The 26,677-nt window shown below is 39.1% G+C and overlaps 2 protein-coding genes across 10 annotated transcripts in view; one reads left to right on the top strand and one right to left on the bottom strand.

The window, feature by feature from the left end:
- SLC25A12 (solute carrier family 25 member 12) overlaps positions 1-1,603 on the top strand; it is a 164,348-nt gene extending 162,745 nt beyond the window's left edge. For all 3 annotated transcript variants that reach the window (XM_024561595.4, XM_024561596.4, XM_024561598.4), the window contains one exon: positions 549-1,603. In XM_024561595.4, the coding sequence (XP_024417363.1) occupies positions 549-747 (199 nt within the window). In that variant the 3' untranslated portion in view covers positions 748-1,603. The remainder of the gene's footprint in view (positions 1-548) is intronic.
- Positions 1,604-25,390: 23,787 nt separating this feature from the next.
- Positions 25,391-26,677, bottom strand: part of DYNC1I2 (dynein cytoplasmic 1 intermediate chain 2) — a 50,497-nt gene continuing 49,210 nt past the window's right edge. For 4 of the 7 annotated variants that reach the window (XM_024561517.4, XM_024561521.3, XM_024561520.4 and 1 more), the window contains one exon: positions 25,391-26,028. In XM_024561517.4, coding sequence (XP_024417285.2) covers positions 25,915-26,028 — 114 coding nt within the window. In that variant the 3' untranslated portion in view covers positions 25,391-25,914. The remainder of the gene's footprint in view (positions 26,029-26,677) is intronic. The other 3 variants (XM_024561519.3, XM_024561524.3, XM_024561523.3) reach the window with 1 other exon arrangement.

The raw sequence follows: 26,677 nt of genomic DNA, 5'->3' as shown, positions 1-26,677 counted from the left end.
CAAAGGGTTGCCAATTCGATTCCCAGTCAGGGCACATGCCTGGGTTGTGGGCCAGGTCTCCCCACTCCCAGTAGGGGCCGTGCAAGAGGCAACCACACATTGATGTTTCTCTCCCTTTCTTCCTCCCTCCCTGCCCCTCTGTCTAAAAATAAGTAAATAAAATCTTAAAAAAGTAATAAATTGTCAAAGTAAACTCTTTATGATTAAATTATACTTAGTTTAGAAAATTTGGAAAATAGGAAAGTATAAAAGAGAAAATCATTCATAATCCTGCTTCCCCAGAAAGTGTTAGTATTTGAGTATATTATCTTCTGATCTATTTTTCTCTGGATCTATTTATATAAGTATATACACATCAAAATTGAGGCCACTGTCTTCTAAGTCAAAGATGTGAATGTGTTGCTTTCAAAGCCCCTATAAATCATGACTACCACAGCGTGGACGGCAAGGAGAGTATTGGATGCATGGGGCAGACTGAAAATGTTCAGTGGTTATGCCACCCTCTTCAGTCTTGAGTGTGCTAACCATTTGCTTTCTCCCATCGACAGCAAACCCTCTGGCTCAGAACCGACACCCAAGTCACGCATCGCAGACCTTCCTCCTGCCAATCCCCATCACATCGGTGGATACAGACTCGCCACAGCCACTTTCGCTGGCATTGAAAACAAGTTTGGCCTTTATCTCCCCAAATTTAAATCCCCTAGTGTTCCTGTGGTTCAGACAAAGGCAGCGGCAGCAGCCCAGTGATGAAGACGACCACTGAGTGTGGCACATCAGCCTCCTGAAGACAGAGGCCCGGGACGGCAGCCGTGTGGTGCTGGCTGGGCTGAGGAGTCTATACGACATATACATATATTTGTTTATAACCATTTGCCAGGGGGAAAAAAAGAAACCACAATGCAGTTTCAAGCTTTAGTCTTACGTGTTGAAATGTTTCCTGAGCTTTGGCATGAATTAGTGTTCTAGACTGCTTTGCACAGCTTGCCCTTAGAGTGAGTTACTGTACATATTGTACATCTTTGTACAGAGACATCTTGGCACCTCATCCCAACAAATCACATTTATAGAATGGAATGCAGTTCTAGTGGCTTGAAATGTACAGAATGTTTTGAAAGTGTTTTATTAAGAATTACATGGAAATAAATGTATTACAATTAAATTCATTCTCTTATTGGTGACTTAGAGAAATAAAGCATCAGTATTGGATGTATTTAATTTCTAGCTTGCTTTCCATTCTGGGATAAAAAGGTACCAAGACCCTGTGCTGACACCACTGAATGAGAGACCTTTCGGAAAAGACGTGTGCCAGTGGCTAACAGAGGGCCAGGTTAATGACTTGCGTATGCTGATGTGTTTCCGTTGTACTTAATGTGTGTGGAGGTAGATCCTCCTCTGTTCATCCATCAAAAGGCTCTTCCTAGACAGCTCCTCTGCTGTCCGCGTGCATGTGGAAAGAGGGACATCTCCAGCATGACTGGCTTAGTTTGCCTTCCTCTGACATAGCACAGCAAGGGTCTAGCTTTCAAAAGAAGAAAGGATATTTAGAAATTTTCCTTCATATGGATATGATTCCAATCAAAAATAAAATAGACATCAAAATGTATGCATGTAGTTGAATTTTCCTTCATAAATATACGATAGTGCCTTTTATTTTGATTTCATTACTGATTCCAAATAACTCATGCTCAGGTTTCCCTCTCTTTTATAGGAAAGAGTTTGATTTAGAAAGGGCTGTGGTGGAATGAGGGAAGGAAAGAAAGAAAAAAGCTTATTTTGTGATTTAGTGGGGTTTAGGTTCTTCCTCCTGAATCCATATGCAAACTACTTATTCCAAAAGTCACTCACCGAGGGTGTGATCACCAATTTAGATTCCAGCATGCATCTTGACAGCCACGTCTGCATTTCGGTGTGGTTGTGACTTGATGTACAGCATCACATTTATTTACTTTGGCAAAGTGCTTTGGGAAGACATCGTTGCTATTGCCAGTGAGCTGGGACATGGGGATGTATGCAAATATTTTCAAGGGGCAAGGCTGGAGAAGGGCCAGGCCACTCAGTGTCCTGCACAGCGCCCATCAGGCGATGCCCAGCAGCCCTGTGACCCAGCTGCAGGCTCTCAAGGCCCTGCAGGAACAAAAGAATTAGCTTTGGAAGCAAAGTTTTCAGTTGTTCTCACTGGAATGGAATAAATGACAGTATAGTTGGTTTGCTGTTACCACCTGTCAAAAATATGCAAGTAGTCCACGGGTAAGTTCTTACAAAAGATTCATATAATACTGTGTATGTTTATAGAGTAAGATGAGGAAGTGCCCTCCTGCCCCAGAGAGTCAGTGTCACCACTGACAGGTTAGAGTGTCAGTCCGTAGTCTGTCTTTCATCCGTGTATACATATAAGTGTTTATGTGCACATAGTTGTGTTAAAAACAGGACTTTTAAAATTTATGTATGTGTTGTCCTCTGACTCAGCTTTATTTATTTAATGCCTTTGAGGTCTTTCTCACAGATTTATCTTAATTTCTAACAGTTGCATAGCATTGCATTATATAAGTTATGATACTTTTCATAAATTATCTCTTGACATTTATTCATTTTTTTCACTATTGCAAGCAATGCTGTAGTGAACAGTAAATATCTTTGTACACATATTAAGGTAGATGTTTGAAAGTGGAATTGATAACTCACCAGATGTATAGGTTTACATTTTATATACAGGGTCTGGCAGAAGTAAGGCCTGCTTGAGTGTGGTTGGTAGGGTAATAATATGGGTGTAATAATTTATAGCTTTAATTTGAACATTTCACCTAAAATGTCTTATGGTGTGCTTGAGTGTGATATTGTTGTTACAGTATTACATGCTTATGATTTTGTAATAAAAGATTTTGTAATAAAAAAGGGGCATTATTTGTGCCGGACCCTGTATATTGCCACATGGTTCTTTTAAAAAGGCTTTACTGAGTCTTAACCTCCCTTGCTTGGCGCCACTTTCTCCACATTCCCCCTCGAGTCCCAGCCTCCCTAGGATGGCTCCACTTTCCCTCTTATTCCCCACTAATAAACCCTGCTCCTTTAAAAAAAAAAAAAAAAAAGGACTTTACTAATTGACTTTCCTACTGACAGTATATGAGAATGCCTGTTTCTTTGCAACCTCAGCAAAGATGGATATTAAGTCTTATATTTTAGTCAAATCATGATAGGTGATTACTGCCATTTTAATTTTTATTTTTCTAATTAGTGAGGTTGAATGTCTTTTCATAGTTGCTGGTCATTTATGTTTTCTTAATATGGAATATATAAAGTATACTAAACATGTATGTATGTATATACACACATACACATCTATATTTTAAACAAATAGTCAAAGTGAACACCCACATCACTGCGCCAGTCACGAAGCAGAATATTGCTCACACCTCCTAAGCTCCTCCATAGGGTCCTCCCTCTCTTCTGTTTAACACCGTCTCTACCCTTCGTCTCTTTGCTTTTCATTATAGTTTCACCACCCATACATATTTCTCTAAATACAATATTTAGTTCCTGGTTTTGAAATTTATACAAATCAAATTACATTGTGTACATTTGAGACTTCTTTTGCTAAACATTATGAGATTCATTCATGTAACTATGTAGCTATAGTTTGCTTATTCTATTGTATGAATATATTACAATTTATTTTTCCATGTAACTCTGGACCTCTGGGTGGTTTCCAGTTTGGGGATATTACACACAGGCTGCTCTGGACGTTCTGCGTGTGTTTTGGAGAATTCATTTTTAAAAGGATATACTTAGAGCAGAACCACAGAGGCACAGGGTATTTTAGATTTAACTTTGCAAGATCATGCCAAACTCCTTCCCAGAGATTCTTGTACCAATTTCTATTTCCCCAAGGCTGTATTTTTCTTCATAATTTGTACCTATTTGTTGGCTCATGTAACTTTAAAGCCTGTTCTATCAAATGAGGCTGACCATCCTTCATGTGTTGATACACACATTGTTCTTCAGAAAGACTTTACTGACTGACTGACACAGATGAGAATGCCAGTATGTGTCCTGGCTACTTGGATTTCATGTTTGGTGAGTGAAGTATATGTTGAAGTTTTTTGTCCTTTTTTCTCAGTAACTTGCAGTGGTGTGTTATGTATTGTGGATACTACTCCTTTATGAGTTGTGTTGGAAAATCTTTTCCCAATTTGTGGCTTGTCTTTTCACATTGTTCTTGATATATTAACATTTTATTATGTTCAAATATATCAATTTTTCACTTGTGGTTAGCATGTTTTAAATTTTATTTTTAAAAGTTTCACTCTTTCAAGGTATGAATATGGTTGATATTGCCTTCCTAAATGCTTTCTAGTTTTGTCTCTCACGTTGCGGTTTCATCCTATGTGGCGCTGTCTTTGGCATGTCGTATGAGGTAGTGTTTTTGCTTCTTTATTTGGTGGGTCTGTTGGCCCAGTACTGTTTATTGAAGGGACCTGCCCTTCCCTACTGCTTTGAAGTGCCTTCTCTGTTATATATTAAGGGTGATCAATGGAAAGATCTATTTCTGGATTTTTTTTTTCCATTACTCTATGTTTCCCATTACTCTATCTTTTAAAAAAGTGTTGATATGTAAAATACCAAATCCTCTTACCTTCTTGTTCTTCAAGAGCTTGTGGTTCTTCTTGGTTCTTTGCTCTTCCATATCAATTTTAGAAACAGCTTGTCAGTTTCCTCTTTAAAACTAAACAAACAAACAAACTGAACATACTGAGATTTTGATGGGTTTGCAATGATTATAAGCCATTGGAGATAATTTACATCATAGTGGGCTTTCTAATCCATGAACATGACATATCGCTTATTTAAGTCTTTAATGTCTTAATAAAATTGTATAATCATCAAAGAGATCATGTACATTGTGTGTATATGTATTTATTTCTAGGTATGTCATATATTTAGATGTATTATTAATCATATCTTAAAAATTCCATTCCTGGTATACAGGAATATTGTTGAGCTTTTCCCTACTTTTTATTAAAAAAAATTTCAAATCTAGAAAAAAATTTGAAGAGGAAAAATGAACTCTGAATACCTTTCAACTAGATTCACTTATAAATATATTTTTTCTTCTAAACTATTAGAAAGTATGTTGCAGACCTCATGTACTTCATTCCTAAATATTTCAGCTTACATGTCCTAAGAATCACATTCTGTAACCAAGCAATGCCGTGACCACACATAACAAACAATTTCATACTGTCACCTGATATTCAGTCTATGTTCAAACTTCCCCAGCTACTCCAGAAATGCCTTTATTTTTCTGATGCAGAATATAATCAAGGTTGATGCTTTATGCTTGGTTGTGCATCTTTAGTCTTTACTTCTGGAATGGGCCCCTGCTTTTTTATTTGTCTTTAACATTGCAAGTCATTCGTCTTACAGAATGTCGCACATTGTTGGTCTGTTTCCTTGTGGTATTGTCTAGCTTGTCTCAATCATGTAAACTGGAAGGTAATCTAGTAGTACAGTTGCATTTTCTTTTTAACAGCTTTACTGAGATTATTTTTTCAAAACTAAGTAACCATTGCCACAGTCCATTATAGTGCATCTTCCATCACTTCTCAAATGTAAAATGGGCAATAACAATGTTATCACTTCTCCACATCCTCAACACCATATCATTGTCTTTTATTATAATTATTGAATGCATGTGAAGTCAACCTAAATTATGGTTTTAATTTGCATTTCCCCCCGTCACTAATGATGTTGGACATCTTTTCATGGGCTTATAGACATTTGTGTTTAAGTCGTTTACCTATTTTTATTATTTATTTATTTATTTTTAGAGAGAAGGGAAGGGAAAGAGAGAGGGAGAGAAACATCAATGTGTGGTTGCCTCTTGTGCGCTCCCTCCTGGGGACCTGGCCCACAACCCAGGCATGTGCCCTGACTGGGAATCCAACCAGCAACCCTTTGGTTCACAGGTTGGTGCTCAATCCACTGAGCCACACCAGCCAGAGCATGGGGGTTTTCTAATGAGATATCTTCAAACTTAAAGATTCTTTCCTTAGTCATGTCCAGTCTATCAATAAGTCCATTAAAGGCATTCTTCAGCTGTTAGTGTTTTTATCTCTAGCATTTCTTTTTGGTTCTTTCATAGAATTTCCATCTCTTGGCTTATGTTGCCCATTTTTTCTTGCATGCTGTGTCCATTAGAGCCCTTCACATATTAAGTCATAGTTGTTTTAAGTTCTTGGTCTGGTAATTCCAGCATCCCTGCCATAGCTGCTGTATGACATATATCCTCTAGCACAAATTTTTGATGTTTGCTTTGTGTCTTCCAACTGTGGTTTTTGCTTTGTGTATTTTGTAATTGCTTCCTGGTAACTAGGGAAAAAGAAATTCTTGCAAACAGGCCTTCAGTAATATCATGGTGAGGTATAGGGGGAGGAGAAGCATTTTATACTCCTTTAATTAGATCTCAGTCTTTTTTGAGCCTCTGCCCCTGGACTGTGAATTACCCAAGTACTTCTCAGCCTCCCCCCTTTTTGCCCCCCATAGGTGGGACAGGGTTGTTAGAGTGGGGTGGAGTTTGGTACATATTTCCCTTCTCCCAGGTGTGTTAGGCTCTGGTTAAGCAGTTTCTCCTGAAGGCAGACTTTATTAAATAAAACAATAGTCTGGTATATTTCAAAATAATTCCTCCCCCCCCATCCTCTCAGAACCACTATGGGATTATTCTCATATGTTTCACTGTGAGAAACTGGTACAGACCCAAGAGGTAAAACTCACAAACAAAAGTGTCTCCCCTCTGCTCCCACCTTCCCCAAGTGAGGGTGTGGGTCCCTCTGGAGTTTTTAACACTGAGTTGTTCACACTGAAGCTCTGGCAGCTTGTCAATTATGGTTCAGGTCTCCCTACCCTGGCACTGGTGGCCCTGGAAGTAACTGTTCCTGTAGGTTGTGATTCTCCGTATTTGCCCGTCAGCGTCTCCAGTTTGGCGGACAGCAGTTCACCCTGTGCCCTTACTTCCCTTATGGATCTAGGAAGAGTTATTTATCTTCAGTGTGTTAAGCTTATTATCATACTTACTACTAGGAGAGAGTGGCATGCTTCGTATGTGCAGGACTGGAAATGATGTTTAGAATTCTTGGTTCAAAGTAATTTGCATTGTCTTCATACATTATTATCAAGGAAAGGCCTGATGCCAGTAGGGTTAACTGGCACACAATCTTTTTAGCCTCTGGCTGCTTTTAGAATTTGTCCTGTAACATTGGTACTTAACTTTTCTGGTTCTGTGCTGGATGGAGATGAACCCTTTTAATACTAAGACTTTTCAGACCAAATAAATCTATTCTCTCTTTGTCTCTCTACATTCTCTTTTATCTCCTTTCTGTTTGGGTATTGGAATTGTTGAGCTTATCCCTGTATCTTTTAGTTTTCCTTGATGTTTTCTCCATCAAACTTGTAGGTGGAAGAATGGGAGACCTGCCTTGTGATCATCTCGCTCACAACTTCGCTTTTCAGCTGTATTCTGCTACTCTTCAGCGTGTTTGGTTTTTCTAATTCTATGCCCTTGGGATATTAAATAGACTGTGTGTGTGTGTGTGTGTGTGTATTGAAGTTTGTTGTTTGGGCCTTACATATTTTTTATTTTCTTGAAATATTTTGGTAATTCTTAGTTATAATTTGTTTAGTTGCTCATATTTTGTATTTGGGAGTCTCTTTTTTGTAGATGTTCTGTGTATCAAAGTCTGTGATGGGAGGGGAGGGGTTTCTGCCAAGGGAGTATATGCCAATATTTTGAATTAGTTGTAGGCTTCACGTCTCCTCTTTAGGATAAGCAAGTTCCTGTGGGGCATTGCCCTGCCTTTTCAGCTTTAGTGGCTTCACACACTCTTATGTTATAGGCTGGGTATAAACACCCCTTGTGCCAGCCATGTGGCCCATGGTTGGGGGATGGGCTTGCTTAGCTGTTCTGAATCAGCACCACAATAAATTACCCTGCCCATCACCTATGGGAACTTTCCTGCTCTTTGCATCTGTTGGTTCTGAGATCCAATTCATTCCTTCGTTTTGTGTTGCAATTTCCTCATTTTATTTGACTATAGCTTTGGTCCCGTATACTTTCTTTATGGCATTCCCCCAAATTTCTATTCCTTTGCTAGCCCTCTCATTTTTCAGTGTTGTGGCAGATTTTCTTTCTTCCTTTCTTTCCCTTCTTTTTCCTTTCCTCCCTCCCTCCCTCCCTCCCTCCCTCCCTCCCTTTCTTTCTTCATTATTTTCTTTCTTTCTATGCTTTATCACATTATGGGATTTAGGGTCCAGAGGGATAGTAGATGCTTCTCTTCCATTTGCCATCTTGATCCGATCTCACTAATACCACTTTACGCAAACAGAACAAAACTCTTTTGTAGCCTTTCTTCTGTTCCAGTTACTTTCCTTGAAAAGGACAAATGTCCCGGCAGCTCCAGTGTGGCCCTGCAGTTACAAAATGGCCTGTACTGCAAGCTGTTCACAGAAGGTATTATTTACAAGGAATTAGTGAAATATTAGCTCTTTTCTCTGCCTCCTAATACGCACAATTTTTTGATAAGCCTATCAATAGTAAGAAGCCGTTCCTAGCAGTAATAAAGTGGTATTGAGTGATAATCACCTTTATTTGCATTGACAGATTAGGGACAATAAAATTATCTCAGAAAGCACTCAGTTGGGCAGCATCATGGTGATGTGAGACGTGCTTCCCTTCTGTCCCCATTGTAACAACACATTAGACACCAACCCACAAACAGAAGTGCTGTTATGGGAGTTGTGGGAATAAGACCTGGGAGGAGCCTCCCCTACCTGTGCACCCAGTAACAGGCAGGCAGTGCAAAACAGTAGGGATTGCATCCAACTAAGACGGAGGGTGGCTGGAGACTGAGGCGCTCCTCTTGAGGGCCATGCCTGGACTCACGTGCTCACCAACTCTGTCTCTGGGCCCCTGTGCAGGGGCAGCAGCTCATAAAGCACCAGGGACATATGAGGAGGAAGTGAATCGCTTACCTTCAGGGTGAAGGCTGGAGGGGCAGAGGTCCTCAGGGCAGCTCTGTCCTGGGACGGAAGTTCCTTTGCTGAATTCTCCTCCTACCCAGCCCGCCCAGCACAAGCAGGTGCCAAATCTGTGCTCACCATTAACGTGGATTAACACAGTTCATTCCCAACCTGAGCCACTTCCAGTGGCTTTTCGACAGGAGTGGTCTGCAGCAGCTCACACTACAGACTTTCCCCTTGTCTCTCAAAGGTCCACAAACACTAAACAAGCAGTGGCTGCCCTTGGAGTGCCCTGTACCTCTTCCTCAGCAGCCCCAAGCCCATCACAAGTGCCAACTGGTTTCAGTTTGCACTGTAACTTCCATCAGGTGGCCCCAGCCTGGCATAAGTGGTGGCCTGGAACTTCAACTAAGTAGCTTCAACTAGGCAGCCACAAGCCAACCACAAGTGGCAGCCAGCTTTGGCTCACAGTGTTGCCTGTCTCAATTGCTGCCAAGCTCAGGACAAATGGCAATTAACTACAGATCACTTTGTAGCTCCTTCCAAGCCAGGCACAAATGGTTGCTGACGTAGGCCTGCACCAACCCCTCCCAAGAGGCTCTAGACCTGACACACCAGGTGGCCAGCTCCAGACCACACACACCAGAGCACCACCCAAGCAGCTCCACAATGACACACCTGATGGGTGGACCCAGCTGGCACCAGGGCCCTGTTAAAGCAACTCCTGCTCTGTGGCTTCAATCCCTGCAAACAGCTCGTCCACTGTAGTCATGCCCAGCCTTCACAGCCCATCAAGCTGAGGGTCAGCCCCACCCACTGATGTGCCAACAGCAATTGAGGCCCATCTACAAGAAGAGACATCCCACACACACACAACCCATCCCATCACACACAACCCACACAAGGGACAGCCCTGGAGCACACAGATGACCACCTCCTACATAAGGCCACTCCCTCAAGACTGGGAGATGTAGCATATCTACTTAATGCATAGAAACAAACACTGGGAGTCAGTCAAAATAAGGAGCCAAAGAAATATGTTGCAAATGAACAGGACAAAACTCCAGAAAAAGAAACAAAATGGGAGACAAGCAATCTAGCAGATACAGATTAGAAAATACTGTTTATAATGCCACTCGATAGCCTTAGGGGAAGAATAGATGAATTCAGTGAGAACTTCAACAAAGAGAGAGAAAACATAACGAAGGAGATGGAAAGCAAAACAAAAAACAAAAAACAAAAACCCAGACATGAAGGATATAATAATTGAAATGAAGAATACACTTAAAGGGAATCAACAGGTGAGATGAAGCAGAGGATTGAAAAACTGATCTTGAAGACAAGGTAGTGAAAAACACCCAAATGGAAAAGCAAAAAGAAAAAAATAATTAAAAAAATAAGGATAGTTTAAGGGACCCCTGGGACATCAAGTGTACCAACATTTACATAATAGGGGTACCAGAAGGAGAAGAGAGAGAAAGGGATTGAAAACCTATTTTAAAAAATAATGACTGAAAAATTCTCTAACCTGGTTAAGGAAATAGGAATAAATACAAGTCCAGGACGTACAGAGTCCCAAACAAGATGAGCCTAAACAGGCCCATACAAAGATACATCATAATTAAAATTCCAAAGGTTAAAGACAATGAGAGAATCTTAAAAGTAGCAAAAGAAAAGCAGTTAGTTATGTACAAAGGAGCTCCCATAAGACCCAGCTGATTTCTCAACAGAAACATTAAAGGTCAGAAGGCATAAAATAAAGTGATGAAAAGCAAAGGTTACTTTATGCAGCAAGGCTACCATTTAAAATCAAAGGAAAGATAAAGAGTTTCCCAGACTAGATAAAGTAAAAGGAGTTCATCATCATCATCACTACAGTACTACAAGTAATGTTAAAGGGACTTCTTTACATGTAAACCCCCCCCCCCAAAACCTTATAAAAATATGAATAAGAAAATATAGGAAAGAAAAAATTCTCACTGACAAAGGTAAATAGTAAAAGCAGTGGGTTAACCAACTAAAAAGCTAAAAAAAAAAAGGTGAAAAGACAAAAGTAGAAGATCATGTGTAATTACAATAAGTTAAAGGATACATGTAAACATGCACACAAGAAGTAAAAACTAATGACAAAAACAAACTAGAGGAGGGTGAGTAAAAATTGTAGTGACTTTAAGTTGTGTTCAAACTTAAGTGACCATCAACGTAAAATAGACTGCTATAAACAGCTTGGTGTATATGAAGCACATGGTAACCACAGGCCAGAAATCTAAGAAATACATATATATGTATATATACACACATATGTATATATATATGCATGTGTGTGCATATATATACACACACACACACATATACACACACAGAAAAGAGGAATACAAACAACACTATAGAAAGTCATTGACATAAAAGAGAAGAGAGCAAGAAAATAAGAAAAGAACAGACAGGAACTACAAAAACAATCAAGACAATAAAATGGCAATAGCTACATAGTTATCAATAAATACTTTAAATGTAAATAAATGCTCTAAACAAAAGACACAGGGTGGCTGAACATATTTAAAAAACAAAAGAACAAGCCCCGTACATGTGCTGCCTACAAGAGACCTACTTCAGATTTAAAGACATGCACAGGCTGAAAGTAAAGGAATGAAAAAGACAGTTCATGCAAGTGGAAACAACAAAGAGCAAGAGTAGCAATACTTATATCAGACAAGACACACTTTGAAACAAGGGAATGAAGTTCCTGATAAGGGTGCTCGGGGACATCAGCAAGAAGTCTCTGCCTGTGAGCCCCCAGGAGTGCCTCTCCCAAGTGTCACCTACCAGGTCCACAGGAACCCCCAACATCCTGAGTGCTCAACCTACACCTGCCTCCCTGCCACTCTGCAGCCAGCTCCTTGTGCATGCTCTGAATGCAGCTCCAAGCATAAGTCCAGTGAACAGTAAAAGAAAAACAGACCAGGATAGGTGGGCCTGGAAGAAACCACACACCTAGGAAACAAAAGAGAGGTTTCCAGTAGCCAGTCTGGTGAGTGGTAAGACCCAGAAAAGACATAAAAGCTTAAGAACTGCCCCAAGAGGAAGAAGAGTGTAGTAGGTATACAAAGGCCAGGAAAACCCCAGATATTACAGCTCCAAGAAAGAGCATACCCCATCGGAGGGTAACCAGTAACGATTTAAGATGCCAGCTACTTCAAATACAGACACAGCAATGCAAAATTACAAGGGATATGAAAAATCATGCAAATGTGTCATCCCCAAAAGATAACAATTTCCCAAGAACTGAGTTCAAAGTATGAAATTTTGTGATCTAGTTGATAAAAGTTCAGAATGGCTGTTTTGGAGAAACTCAATGACCAAAAAGAAAACTCAGAAAGATGATGCAGTGAAATCAAGAAAATAATATATGAACAAAATAAGGTAGAAATCAGAAAAAAAAACAAAAAACAAATTCTGGAGCTGAAAATTCAATGAATGAAGTTAAAAAAAATGCAATAGAGAGTACTGCATCAGGGTGAAGCCATTGGAACACGGAATGAGTGCCCTAGAAGACAGAAACTAAATAACACAGAGCAGAATAAAGAAAAATGAATGAAAAAATGTGAAGAAATAGTAAAAGCTACATTTGAGCTATGGGATTCCGTTAAAGAAAAGTTAGAATAATTGGGGTTCCAGAAGGACACAAATGGAAGAAAAAGGCAGGAAGTTTACTTAAAGAAATAATAATTGAAAACTTTCCAAACATGCAGAGGGATTTGGACATTCAAGTTCATGAAGCTAATAGGTCACCCTATGATCTCACTGCAAAAAACCTTCTCCAACACACAGTATAATAAAACTGTCAAAAATCAAAGAGAGAGAATCCTAAAAGCAGGGGAAAAAAGATTGTAACCTACAAACCCCCATTAGGCTATCAGCTGATTTTTCAGCAGAAAACACAGGTCAGGAGAAAGTAGAATGACATATTCAAATTGTTGAAAGATAAAGGTTGCCAGCCAAGAAAACTGCATCTGGCAATGTTATCCTTCAGATATGAAGGAGAAATACTTTGCAGACAAACAAAAGCTGAGGGTGTTCATCATCACTAGACCTACCTTGAATGAAATGATGAAAGGAGTTGTTCAAGCTGAAATGGAAAGATGCTAATCGGTGACATGAAAACATAGGATATGCACACCACCCTGGTAAAGATAAATCACACTCAGCACACTCTAATTCTGTAAGGGATGGTTTGTTAACCACTTTAACTATTAGTATAAAGGTTAAATGAAAAGTGTATTAAAATAATTACAGCTACTATAAATTGCTAATGAATACTCAATACAAAGAGAGGCAAATGACTAAAATACAAATGGGAGTGGGGAGTAAAAGGATAAAATTTTTGTAGGTGATCGAAGTTAAGTTACTATCAGCTTAAAATGGACTTTATCTATATTTTATGTAAGCCTTATGGAAACCACAAAGCAAAAACATAGATACACAAAAGATGAAGGGGAGACAGACCATTCCACCATAGAAAATCACCAATTTACAAAGGTAGGCAATAACAGAGGGAAAGGGAAATAATGGAAATGCAAAAACAATCAGAAAACAATAAGATGGCATTAGTCCTTTCATGTCAATAATAGCTCTAAATACGAATGGATTGAATTTGCCAATGAAAAAAGGCAGAGGAGCTGGATGAATTAAAGAAAAAAAAAAAGACCCAACTATATGCTGCCTGCGAGACGTGCTGCCTGCGAGACGTGCTGCCTGCGAGACGTGCTGCCGCAAGAGGCTCACTGCGGCTTTAAGGCCTCAGAGTGGCAGGGCATTAAGTCAACATACAGAATCAGTTGTGTTTCTTTACACTAATAATGAAACACCTGAAAAAGAAATTAAGAAAACTATTCCATTTAAAGCAGTATCAAAACAATAAAATACTTTGGAATAAATCTGAAGAAGGAAGTGGAAGATCTGTATAATGAAAACTTGATGAAAGAAATTTAAGAAATCACAAATGGAAAGATAACCCATATTCATGGATGGGAAGAATATGGTTAAAATGTTCATACTACTCGAAGTGACCTATAGATTCAACACAATCCCTATCAAAATTCCAATGGTATTTTTCACAGAAATAGAAAAATCAATACTAAAATTTCTATGGAACCATGAAAGACCTTAGAATAGCCAACACAATCCCGAGGAGGAAAAAAGCCAGTATAGGTATCATACTTCCTGATTTCAAACTGTACTACAAAGCTGTAGAATTATAACAGTATGGATTGGGCATAAAACCAAGACACATAGACCAATGGAACAAAATAGAGAGCACAGAAATAAATCCTTGCATATATGGTCTACTAATATTGACAAAGGAGCCAAGAACCCTAGTTGGAGACAGAACAGTCTCTTCAACAAATGGTGTTAGAGAAACTAGATAGATAACCACATGAAGAAAAATGAAACTGCATCCTGGTCTTACATCACTCACAAAAATTAACTCAAATTGGATTAAAGACTTAAACATAACACCTGATAACCATAAAGCTCTTAGAAGAACACATAGAGGCAGTAATCTCCTTGATATTAGTCTTAGCAGTGATTTAAAAAATTTGATACCAAAAGCAAAGGCAACAAAATAAAAAACAAACAGGTGGGAGGACATTAAACTAAAAAGCTGCACAGCAAAGGAAACCATCAAAAAAAATGAAAGGGCAATCTATAGAATGGGAGAAAATATTAGCAAATCATACATTGCATAAGGGGTTGATACCCAAAATACACAAAGAACTCATACACCTTAATAAGAATCCAAATAATCCAGTTTTAAAATGGCATAGGAACTAAATAGATAAATTTCCAAAGAAGATATCCAGATGGCCAACAGGTACATGAAAACGTGCTCAACATCATTAGTTAGCAGGAAAATGCAAATCAAAACCACAGTGAGATACTGCCTCCTACCTGTTAGAATGGCCGTCATCAAGAAGAGAGGAGGGAGGACTTCTGGCCAAGATGGAGGCATAGATAGATACACTGTGCCTCCTGGCACAACCCAAAGAAGGACGACAACAACAAATTTAAAAACAAAAAACAACCAGAACTGACAGAAAATCGAACTGTATGGAAGTCCAACAACCAAGGAGTTAAAGAAGAAACATTCGTCCAGACCAGTAGGAGGGTGGAGACGGGCACCGGAACGGAGAGGACTTGAGGCAAGCCAGCGGCTGGGGGACCAGGCGATCCCACATTCATGTGTGGACAAACCAGGAGGAACAACGGACAGTGAGACAGACCGCACAACCCAGGGTTCCAACACCGGGAAATAAAGGCTTAAAGCCTCTGACTGAAAACACCTGTGGGGGTTGAGGCAGCAGGAGAAACTCCCAGCCTCACAGGAGATTTCATATGGAGACACCCACAGGGTCCTAGAATGTACACAAGCCCACCCACCTGAGAATCAGCACCAGAAGGGTCCATTTTGCTTGTGGGTAGTTGGGGAAGTGACTGAAAGGTGGTGGAGAGCCGAGCAATCAGCATTGGTCCCTCTCGGACTTCTCTCTGACACATGGTATCACTACGCAGCAATGTGTGTTGCCCCGCCCTAGAGAATACCTAAGGCTCCGCCCCTTATTACAGAACAGGTGCGCCGAGTTGGAAAAAATGGCCCAAATAAAAGAACAGATCAAAGCTCTAGAAAAAATACCACTAAGCAAAGAGACAGCCAATCTATCAGATGCAGAGTTCAAAACACTGGTAATCAGGATGCTCACAGAGTATGGTCACAAAATAGAGGAAAAAAGTGAAAGCTATAAAACGTGAAGTAAAGGAAAATGCACAGGGAACCAACAGTGACAGGAAGGAAACTGGGACTGAAATCAACAGTTTGGAACAGAAGGAAGAAGAAATAAACATTCAACCAGAACAGAATGAAGAAACAAGAATTCAGAAAAAATGAGGAGAGGCTTAGGAACCTGCAGGACATCTTTAAATGTTCCAACATCTGAATCATAGGGGTGCCAGAAGGAGAAGAAGAAATTGAAAACTTATTTGAAAAAATAATGAAGAACTTCCCCAATCCAGCAAAGGAAATAGATTTTCAGGAAGTCCAGGAAGCTCAGAGAGTCCCAAACAAGTTGGACCCTCGGAAGCACACACCAAGGCACATCATAATTACATTATCTAAGGTTAAAGATAAGGAGAAAATATTAAAAGCAGCAAGAGAAAAGGAGACAGTTACCTACAAAGGAGTCCCCATAAGGCTGTCAGCTGATCTCTCAAAAGAGACCTTACAGGCAAGAAGGGGCTGGAAAGAAGTATTCCAAGTCATGAAAGGCAAGGACCTACATCCAAGATTACTCTCTCCAGCAAAGCTATCATTTAGAATGAAAGGGTAGATAAAGTGCTTCCCAGATAAGGTAAAGCTAAAGGAGTTCATCATCACCAAGCCCTTATTATATGAAATGTTAGAGGGACTTACCTAAGAAAAAGATGATCAAAAATAAGAACAGTAAAATGACAACAAACTCACAACTATCAACAACTGAACCTAAAAAACAAAAACAAACTAAGCAAACAACTAGAACAGGACAAGAATCACAGAAATGGAGATCACATGGAGGGTTATCAGCAGGGAGGGGAGAGAATGGGAGGAAAGGTACAAGGAAGCATAAATGGTAGGTACAAAATAGACAGGGGGAGGTTAAGAATAGTGTAGGAAATGGAGAAGCCAAAGAACTTATATGTATGACCCATGGATATGAACTAAGGTGAGGGAATGCTGGTGGGAGGGAGAGTGCAAGGTGGAAGGGAAGAAAGGAGAGGAAAAAAATGGGACAACTTTAATTGCATAATCAACGAAATATATTTAAAAACTTTTTAAAAAAGAAGAGGGGAGGTAAATGTTAATGAGGATGTGAGGATAAGAAAACCCTTGTACACTGTTGTTGCAGCCACTATGAAATTTGATACCAAATGGAAGTTCCTAAAAGAATTAAACATAGAACTAGCATAAGATCTAGCAATTCCACGTCTGGGTATATATCCCAAGGAAACGAAAACAGTATATGGAAGAGCTACATGCACTCCTACGTTCACTGCAGCATTCTTCACAATAGCCGAGACATGGCAACAACCTACGTGTCCACCGACAGATGAGTGAATAAAGAAGTTGCGGTGTATAAACACATAAGGAAATGTTATTCGGCCACGAGAAAGAAAGAGAAATCCTGCCGTTGTGACAATGTGGGTGGGCCATAAGGGCACTATGCTGAGGTAAGTCAGAGAAAGACAAATACTGTACGATGTCACTGATAGGTGGAATCTATCATTAAAAAAGCTAATCTCATAAAAACAGAGTAAGCATATTGGTGATTACTAGAGGCAGGGGCGGGGCGAGGGGAAGGGGAGGATTAGGGGTATGTCCTCTAAGGGCACTAACGTGCAACTAATACGTAGGTCCTAGAGATCTAAAGCACAGCATAGTGATCATAGACAACAATACCAAAGTTGCTACGACACTAGATCTTAACTGTTCCTACCAGAACAAAAAAGATAAATATGTGACATGATAGAGGTCTTAGTTAATGCTACCCCTCTAGCATGCTACGCCTGTTTATATACTGCAATATGTAAACATGTCAACAGGTTGTACACCTTAGACTTACACAATGTTACATCCTCAATAAAAATAGATTTTTAAAAACCGAATTTAAGAGAAAAGGCCCAGCACTGCCTTTAGTTGCTTCATTTTAGAGTCCCTTAAATCAAAAATTCTGAGCCTATGCCTTCCTGTAGCTGTGCCTCTACCTGAAAGGTATAGAGTCTATAGGGCCAACAGGATATGCCCACCTGGAGCCCATTTGGTTCCATTTTAGATCATATTCAAGGCACCTGAACTCAAATTTCCTGCCTAAGCAGCTCAGCTTCCAGGGTCTTCATAAGCCTACTTCAACCAGGTCCATCCGTCTCCCCCAAAACACACCCTGAGTCTAAAGGGTGACCCAGAGGTGGTATTTGCAGGGGCACAAGGCTTAGGCATGTGGGCTGAAGAATCCACAACTGTTCCTTTGAGGCCTATCACAGAACACATGGAGCTGGTGGAAGAGGAAAAGGACTGGGCGTGAGCCAGTTCCCCTCTGGCTGCCACCTTCTGACAAGGAATTCTGAGAAGTGTGAAAATTGTAAAATCCAGGCTGTACATACATGCGTGTAATAAATATAACAGCTTGTTAGTTTAAATTTGTAACATTGAAATATTTGACCTACTGCCTCAGGCACTGCAAACGTCAGGGGAAGGCCTAGGAAGGAGAAAGGTAGTGATTGCTAAGCGGGTTGCAGGGAGAGTTTTTGCTAATAGAGAAGCCACAAGGGAGCCCTGCTCAGTTGTCGGTTCTGTAGTCCTGTCCACTTATAGCTACCGCTGTCTTCTTCAGCCAGCAGTTTGAGTCAGCCAGATGAACCATAGAAAGTTCTAGAATCACTTCGTAGGTTCCCAGAAACCAGGAGAGAAACCCTAAGTCCTCTCTTTCTTACATAATTGCCTTATGGTCTTTTAAGCGTGTGGCACGGCATGCATGTAGGCTTATCTGAATAAAATACCGACTTGTTGGTAGACTGGGATCATAAAGGCAGTATAGTATAGTGGTTAAGATCACAACTCTAAAACCAGACTGCCCGGGTTTAGTTCCTAAACTGTGTCATGTCCCCACGCCCTGAGATATGCTGGACCTGGCTTGCACCAGCTCAATGAGAATCAATTATACGTGAATCTCCCCACCTCCATGTTCAGTGACATCACATTGTAGTTTACTATTGGCTGTGGTGGGAGCATTTATACCATGGAAATTGGCTGCAGATCAGGCTCACAGAAATCATTTCAAATTGGTTTCAGTTTTTTTAAATTAGTAATCATAATCGTTCCCATATTATAGGGGAGCTAGAATACGAGAGAGAGAGAGAGAGAGAGAGAGAGAGAGAGAGAGAGAATGCAAATGCTGAATAAATGCTACCAGTTATTAAGACTACATGGTTAGAATGTACAAAGGCCAGTTCTTTATAAGGCAGAGGAAATGATATACTTTGGAAACAAAAGACATATATTTCCATTAAGTATAAAGTGTTGATCTTCCCAGTTTTATTTCTTTGAAACATTTCATACTGGTTTTGTGGTCTCTCACAGTAGAGGAAGCAGAAAAAAGAAAGTTAAGATAAGATTAGGAGGGAATCCTAACTGGCCAACCCAGAAAGCCTTGTGTGGTAAAACAGAAATCTCTGATTTGTAAGAGTTTATTTTTAACCTTTAACAGCCGAGATAGAGCCTATCAACTTATACAAGGTACTGAAGTTACTGAACCTGTTGCAGGGTTTTACCCACCACCCCCCGTAACAACAACGCCTCGTATTTGTGTGGTGCTTCACCTTCGCATGTGCGCTGGTTTAACAACCCTGCGCCCTGGAGGACGAGAAACTAAGCTTACACAGGGGAAGCCATTTGCTCAAGCGTGCGGTTAAGTTTCCACATAAGTTGCCTCCAAGTCCAAGACTCTGAACAAGAACTACAATCTCAGGACCAGCACAATTTGAAGGAATTCATCTACCAATGAAACATTAGGATTTATTAGTGCACTGTTTCCTCTCAGTTGGTATGATTCCAAATAAAGAGCAACATCTTGATATTAGCCTTTTAGGGCTACTGATTTATGTAGATGTATTATTCCCATTATTCCTTTGTAGCACTGATTACTGCAGCATTCATTTTACAATAGAGATGATGAAGGTCTAGGAAGATGAAGGACTTGCCAAAGATGAGGAACAGAAAACCAGGGGAAGTCTCCTATGAATCACATTGTACTTCTTATCTGACTTTCTACACAAAACACAAAAGTCCTTTTTCTCATTTGATACAAATCCTAGCCAAGTAGCTCGTGAGTTGCGGGAAGGCTAAAGCCTTTGGAAGGTGAAGGATCCTCCAAATTCATCAAATGATTCTCAATGTAGTGACAAATTAATATTGCATCAAACATTATTGCAAACGAGGCCCATCAGGAAGGACCTAGTCATTTTACCAAGTTTCTTGCTCATTTGGCATTCATTTACAAGTCTGGTTTTGACTGATTTCTGGAAATCATCGATCGGATACTATGAGACAGCAGAGACCTGCCAATTCAGAGGTGAGTTAGATAAAAGCTGTTCCCACAGGACTAAACTTGGGGCTTCCCCTCAGCCTGACAGCCACACATGTCCCCAAGGATCGAAGCTCCTCCCTCTAGTGCTCATCTTCCCACAGTAAACGTGTTATTTTCAAGGGGACTGACCCTAAGGAAGAAGGAAGGGTACTGCATAAGCTGGAGTGGTTGAGTAACTGTTGTTCCCCAGATTTTTGTGAAAGCGTCTGATTCCAGTTGTGCTCCTACAAAAAGCACAAAAAGGGGTTCCGCCTCCCCTTTTCCAAAGTTTCCAATATCACAATCTATGTTCTGTAACTAACATATGAACAGCAGAGTAGTATCAGCTGGACATTCAGAGGGGGTCATTTTTTTCCCACTAGCATAATTTGTAATTAGACCACAGAATAAGAGAAAACATTCCTGGGAAAATATCCTTGATTAAGGGCAATTAATATTTTTTCCTCGGATTACCGCTACTCCCAAACATCTGAGGGTTCAAATTGTGGTGTGATTTCTTAGAATTAAAAAAATGGTTTTTTCTTGACTACCAAGCCACTTAATCTTTACAAGATGAGAACTTTTTACATTGCGCAGCTAGCTACACAAAATAGTCTCCATTCTAGTATTTTAATAAAGAAAAAAGAAATAAAAACCCTTACTTGTGCGGTACTTTATAATCTAATTTACAAACGTTTTTACATGCACAATATCTCATGTAATCTTTGCAAAAAGCGGTCTTTCCCTCTCACTTAACAGATGAAAATGCCAATTCTCGCCCCAGCTGACGCTACTGGCGAGGAGGGTACCAGGAAAGCAGAACTTGGGTCTTTTGAGCCCTGTGTTCTTTTCCTCACATACTAGACTGCCTGAAGTAGTAAGGGATCTTGTTCCAAAGCATTTACATTACTTTGTTCAGAAAGTTTAAAAGAAAAAACCCTAGTACAAAAATTCACAAAAGATAAAATTACTCGCCATCAAAGCCTTACTGGTGGTAGACCTGATTTCCAGAATCACAGAGTCAGGTCCCTGCATGTTCAGCCACACGTAGGTGTGTTCTACACCTTACACAATCACTGCCCCACAGCTTTCTGACCAAATCAAGTACATTGAACGAGAAGCAGCATAATACATTACCGGGGACCTGAATAAATGACCTCACGAAGTGAAATAGACCTTTCTGAAAGCCTACCTGAGTGCAAGCTGTTCCATCCTCTGACTGGAAGCTGGTAATGGAATATTAAGAAGCAAAATCTGAGATTCCTGCTATGAAACGAACGACACAAAATACTGTAATTTTAGAAAAGTTTATGAAAGATTGCTGATTGGCTATGTTGAAACTATCTGTGTCTACAAGCTACATACTGAAAACTTAAATACCTGAAATCCATTCGAACTTTCAGAAGCTGGGGAACTCTGGGTCCCCCAACTTCTGAAAAGTGCAGGGCAGAAAGAAAATCTGTAAATTTCAAGTCCAACAAAAGGTCTGAGAGCATCAGCCTGCTGAGAAAGGCATTACAATTATATGATTCCTGTAGGCATTTTGGTTAGGAATGTAGGACCTTTTTTCCAAAATGTGTTTCTTATATGTGAGAAGGATTTTAAAACTACAATACCCTAAGTATAAGCAAATATTCATAAAATATAGTACACTAGGTACGAGAAATTTATTACCTTTGGGGGACAGTAAGATGGAAATTTGTTCAAAGAAGAATGTTCTTAATTGTAACCCTCACTGCAAAAGAAATGGTGAACGTGGGTGTTCTTTCCTTCTTGCCTTTGGGCAACGTTTTTCCGGTAGCACTAGAAGCCTCTAGAATCTGTGAACGAAATCTGCAAGTAAATAATTTTCCAGCATTTTTTAATGAGTCAAAAGTGACTCCCAGGTATTTTCCCCAAACCTGTAAGGTCCCTAGTTGCCTAGAAATCAGCACAATGATAGCAGAAAAGCAAATTCCGTTCTTGCCTCTATGTAACTTGGAAAAAAATATCAACGGGAATCCCATCACTAAATGAACACATGAGGCCAAGCCAATGGATTTCAACCTTAATTTATGCCCAAGATTCAGGCACACCACCACCAGTGTGGATGGAATGTCATGTTTTAAACAACTTTGTTCTCATAGGCATTGAGCAGCTAAGGCTGTAATTGAAGCTCCATTCTCTCTGATATACATCTAATGGTATGGCATTTTCCTATTTAGAAAATTTCACAATGACAATGTTGAAATACAGGGATTGTGGACAAGACATTGAAAAATGCACTGACATCCTGGCCAGGTGGCTCATTTGGCTGGAGTATCGTTCCGTACACCAAATTTTGTGGGTTGGATCCCTGGTCAAAGTATATACCCAGGTTGCCAGTTCAATCCCTGGTCAGGGTGCATATGGGAGGCAACAGAGTGATGTTTCTCTCTCACATAGATTCTTCTCTCTCTCTCTCTTCCCCTTCCTCTCTCTCTAAAATCAATAAACATACCCTTGGGTGAGGATTAAAAAAAAGATGCACTGCCCAGCCCTGGCTGGGTAGCTAAGTTGGTTAGAGTGTCATCCCAATACATCCAGGCTGCCGGTCCAATCCCCAGTCTGGGCACATAGAAGAATCAACTAATGAATGCATAAATAAATGGAAAAATAAATCGATGTTTCTCTCTCTTTATAAAAATCAATAAGTGAAAAGTAAAAATTTTTTAAAAATTTAAAATGCACTGCCCAAAACAATGGAAGTGAAAAATCATAAGGTTCACACCAGATTTTAATTCACGGAAGCCCCTCCGTTCCATAGGGTTCCGGTGGTAGAGGCCATAGTCCGTCAGGACTAGCACAACACAGAATGAATCAACATTCCTGCAATACGAAAAGACTAGGATCATCCCTAACATGACTTTCTCTTAGTTTCCCCTAAATTAAGCCATCTGTTCTTTGAAGATGCAGTATCTCAGCATTATTGCAACATGATTTTATATCTAGATTTTCTAAATTTTGTTAAGAAACTGAATTTATAAACAGAAAGATAGCTTCTTCCAATGCATTTTTAAAATTTAAATAACAAAAAATGATTGTTTCTGAGGTTTTCTGCAAGTTAATTATTGTCTGCAATACTGAGTATTCTTCCTTAACATAAACAAAGGCAACAGATAGTTCTCTACTCATTCAAAAAGAGAATAACCAAACAATAAAAAAAAATAGCCAGAAAGCTATGGCTTGCTTCCCACTCAGAAAAAAATAAATATAACTAGTAAAAGATAAGGTATGCTTTCATAACTTAATATTCTCCGAAATTAAAAAGGTTTTCATTTCTAAAACTGTGATGGAACTCTGCCACACTTTTCTAGTCGACTTCATCTCTCAGAAGATTTTGCAACATTGACAGTCTCAGTATTTTCTATTTTGCTACTACATAGTCAACCTTAAAAAGCAATTCCTCATGTTAAATTCATGTGTTCCTAAAAATGTAGACTTAAGTTAAATAGGCAAAGGTCCACATTGGATTTTTGGAGGGAAAGGGAAGAAGTTATTCCCCAGAAGCAAAAACTCTTTGGTGATAAATATTTTGCAAATATTACTTACATTTTTTTCTTTCACAATTGAACACATCAGTTTGAGTCCAATGTGCATCTGATTTGCCACGTCTCTTAATTTCCAACCTTAGTCATAATTATGTTTGCACTTTTTCTAGTCCTTGTTACAAACTAAGGGCAAAAATATAATAACTATTACAGTGATTATATGAATTTTCCTATACAAAGACTGTGTTACTCTGCTAAAATTGAACTTTCAGACACTGCTACCATGAGATAACTTGAAATGTTTGCCTGCAGATACAAAACCTTGTCTTTGGTATATAATAGGCCATTACGGAGTGTCAATCTATAAAAACTGAATATATAAAAGTAGAGAATTGCCTGAAGTAATTATAATTTTAGAGCTGGAAGGCAATTTAGAAAGGCAATACAAACTTAAATTCCTAGACAAAAAGAATGAGGCACAGACAGATGCGAAGACTTGGCTAATACCACGTTTCTCATGAGTGCCAAAGCTAGAACCAGAGTTGGGTTTCATTTCCCTGGTCAACTGTTTCCTTACATTATACAATACTCATAGTTAAAAAGTTTTATTTGGAAACTTATCTCCCAACAGATCTTTGTTAGAATTATTTTATTTTACTTATTTTAGAGAGACATGGAGAGAGAGAAACATTAATTTGTTGTTCCATTTATTTATGTATTCATTTGGCTGATTCTTGTATGTGCCCTGATCGGGAATTAAACCTGTAACCTGGCATATCAGGATGACGCTCTAACCAACTGAGGTACCCGGCTAGGGCCTAAAATTATTTTAAAATATCAAACCAAACAAAAATGTTCAAAGTCTGGTTGCTATTCTTCTTCTCTATTTCATCTTCTGTTAATTAGTTAAACTTTAGAAGAACGAAAGGTCAAGATTAGGGAAATGAACAATTTCAAGTAGATAAAATCAAGATCTAATCATTTTCCTGCTAATCCTGAAACAGGTTGATTTTGACACTAATTACTAGATATTTGTCACTTACTTTCAGACTTGTAGACAAGGTTACAAGGCTGTGGTGACAGACCTCAAGATGTAAAGTTGAGCCCTGGCTGGTGTGGCTCAATGGTCTGAGCACCGACCTGTGAACCAAAGGGTCACTGGTTCAATTCCCAGTCAAGACACATGCCTGGGCTGTGGGCCAGGTCTCCAGTAGGGGGCGCGCAAGAGGCAACCACACATTGATGTTTCTCTCCCTCTCTTTCTCCTTCCCTTCCCCTCTCTCTAAAAATAAATAAATAAATCTTAAAAAAAAAAAGACGTAAAGTTGATTCAATGGCAAAGTTCATTTGAGCACTTTTCCTTCATGGCTGCTGCAACCATGAAATCAATTTCTCTTAAAGGGGGTTTTAGTCTCAGTGAGTTCATATACATAGTAATCTCAATCAGTGAAAATAATAGGCAGCTTTCTGTTTATTCTTTAAACTAAACATATCTTAAATGGACAGAAAATAAGGGAGTAAAGCAAATATTAACAAAGGAAAAACTTTTTTCACTGACATTATCTAAACATCAGTTCACAACAAATTGGGAAATCTATAGTATACTGTATGGTATATTTAAGACAAAAAGCTTTATGACATTTGAGGTAGCTGCTTGCAACAGGAACTGAAAGAAAGATACAAAAAAAAGACACTTTAAGAAAATTTGAAAAGTTAAACCATATTTGTTTTTATTTATAGATAGCTATCACATGAATTATAAAGAAGAAAAAGGATATTAGAATGTAACTTGGATAGATGTATGCATGCTATAGCTAAAATAAACAAATGTTCCTACATATTATGGTTACTGAGAACATTATCAGTATAACAGGGAATTATGATTATTTAAAAATATGAAGAACTTATTTAATCTGTGCTCTAGAAATAACTGTATAGTGTTATAAGTTGAAAAGAATTCAAAAGAATAACTAATCCCAAATATACACCTGTGTATAAGAATTTGAAAAAAGCTGCATTCAGGAAAGTCAATCAGCTGTATTAAAAATGACACAAATCCAAAACAAGATGCGTGTTATATATAAAAAGGGACATAATAAGATTTGCTTGCTGCATTAAATCCATGGTTTAATACATGAAATTTCCTTTTAATTATCATTTAGACAGAAGCATGCAAATAGTCTTAGGATCTATTTCGAGTCTTCTCCAAATCCACTAAGGCTACCTATCATATCCTTCAGGAGCTAAGCAGGTATTCGGGTAGCAGCTTCCTCTTCTGCATCAGCCCGGTTAGCATTAATTTCTGCAAGTGTTCGGCCGAACCGTGCCCATTCATCATTTCGGGGGACAGCAATCTGCTGTTAAAAGAAAGATAATGTTTTATGTATTCTGAAATAAAAGATCAGTTTACTCACTATTATTCACTTTGTTTACAAATAATTTTTCCATTAAAAAGCAATAATTGACCCTAATGGCCTTTCTGTAATTACAGGGACATATTTTGAAACAAAAGACAGTGTTTGTGGAATGTGTTGTGACACATGAATGAAATGAATTTAGCCTTAGAAATGAATGTGTTATTGTCACCATCACTGTGTGAGAAAATAACAACGACGCTGTGACTATAACTCCTATGCACTATCTCATGAATTTTGTTGGTGGAGAGGAATATCTTAAAAATGTTTATTTCTTGCACCATTCCTAGTATGAAAGAGTTTTTGAAGCATGGTTCAAAAAGCTGGTTTCTTAAAAGTATTTATTTTTGTTGGAGCATAAGATAACCTCTCCTGATATTTTCATCCCTGCATCAGAAGGTAGGCTTACCTCTTCCCCTTTAGTGATGCACCAAGGGCAACATGGAAAAAGAGGTCTGTGATGCTTTTACCTCATTAAGCAAGTCCAATGACCAAAAAAAAATTTTTCAGTTTAAAGATTTTATTTATTTATTTTTAGAGAATGGGAAAGGGAGGGAGGAAGAGAGGGAGAGAATGTGTGGTTGCCTCTTGC

Source organism: Desmodus rotundus, chromosome 2 (genome assembly GCF_022682495.2).
Source record: "Desmodus rotundus isolate HL8 chromosome 2, HLdesRot8A.1, whole genome shotgun sequence".
NCBI classification, from domain to species: domain Eukaryota; kingdom Metazoa; phylum Chordata; class Mammalia; order Chiroptera; family Phyllostomidae; genus Desmodus; species Desmodus rotundus.
Note: the sequence above shows the minus strand (reverse complement) of the source record. Positions and strands in the feature narration are given on the sequence as shown.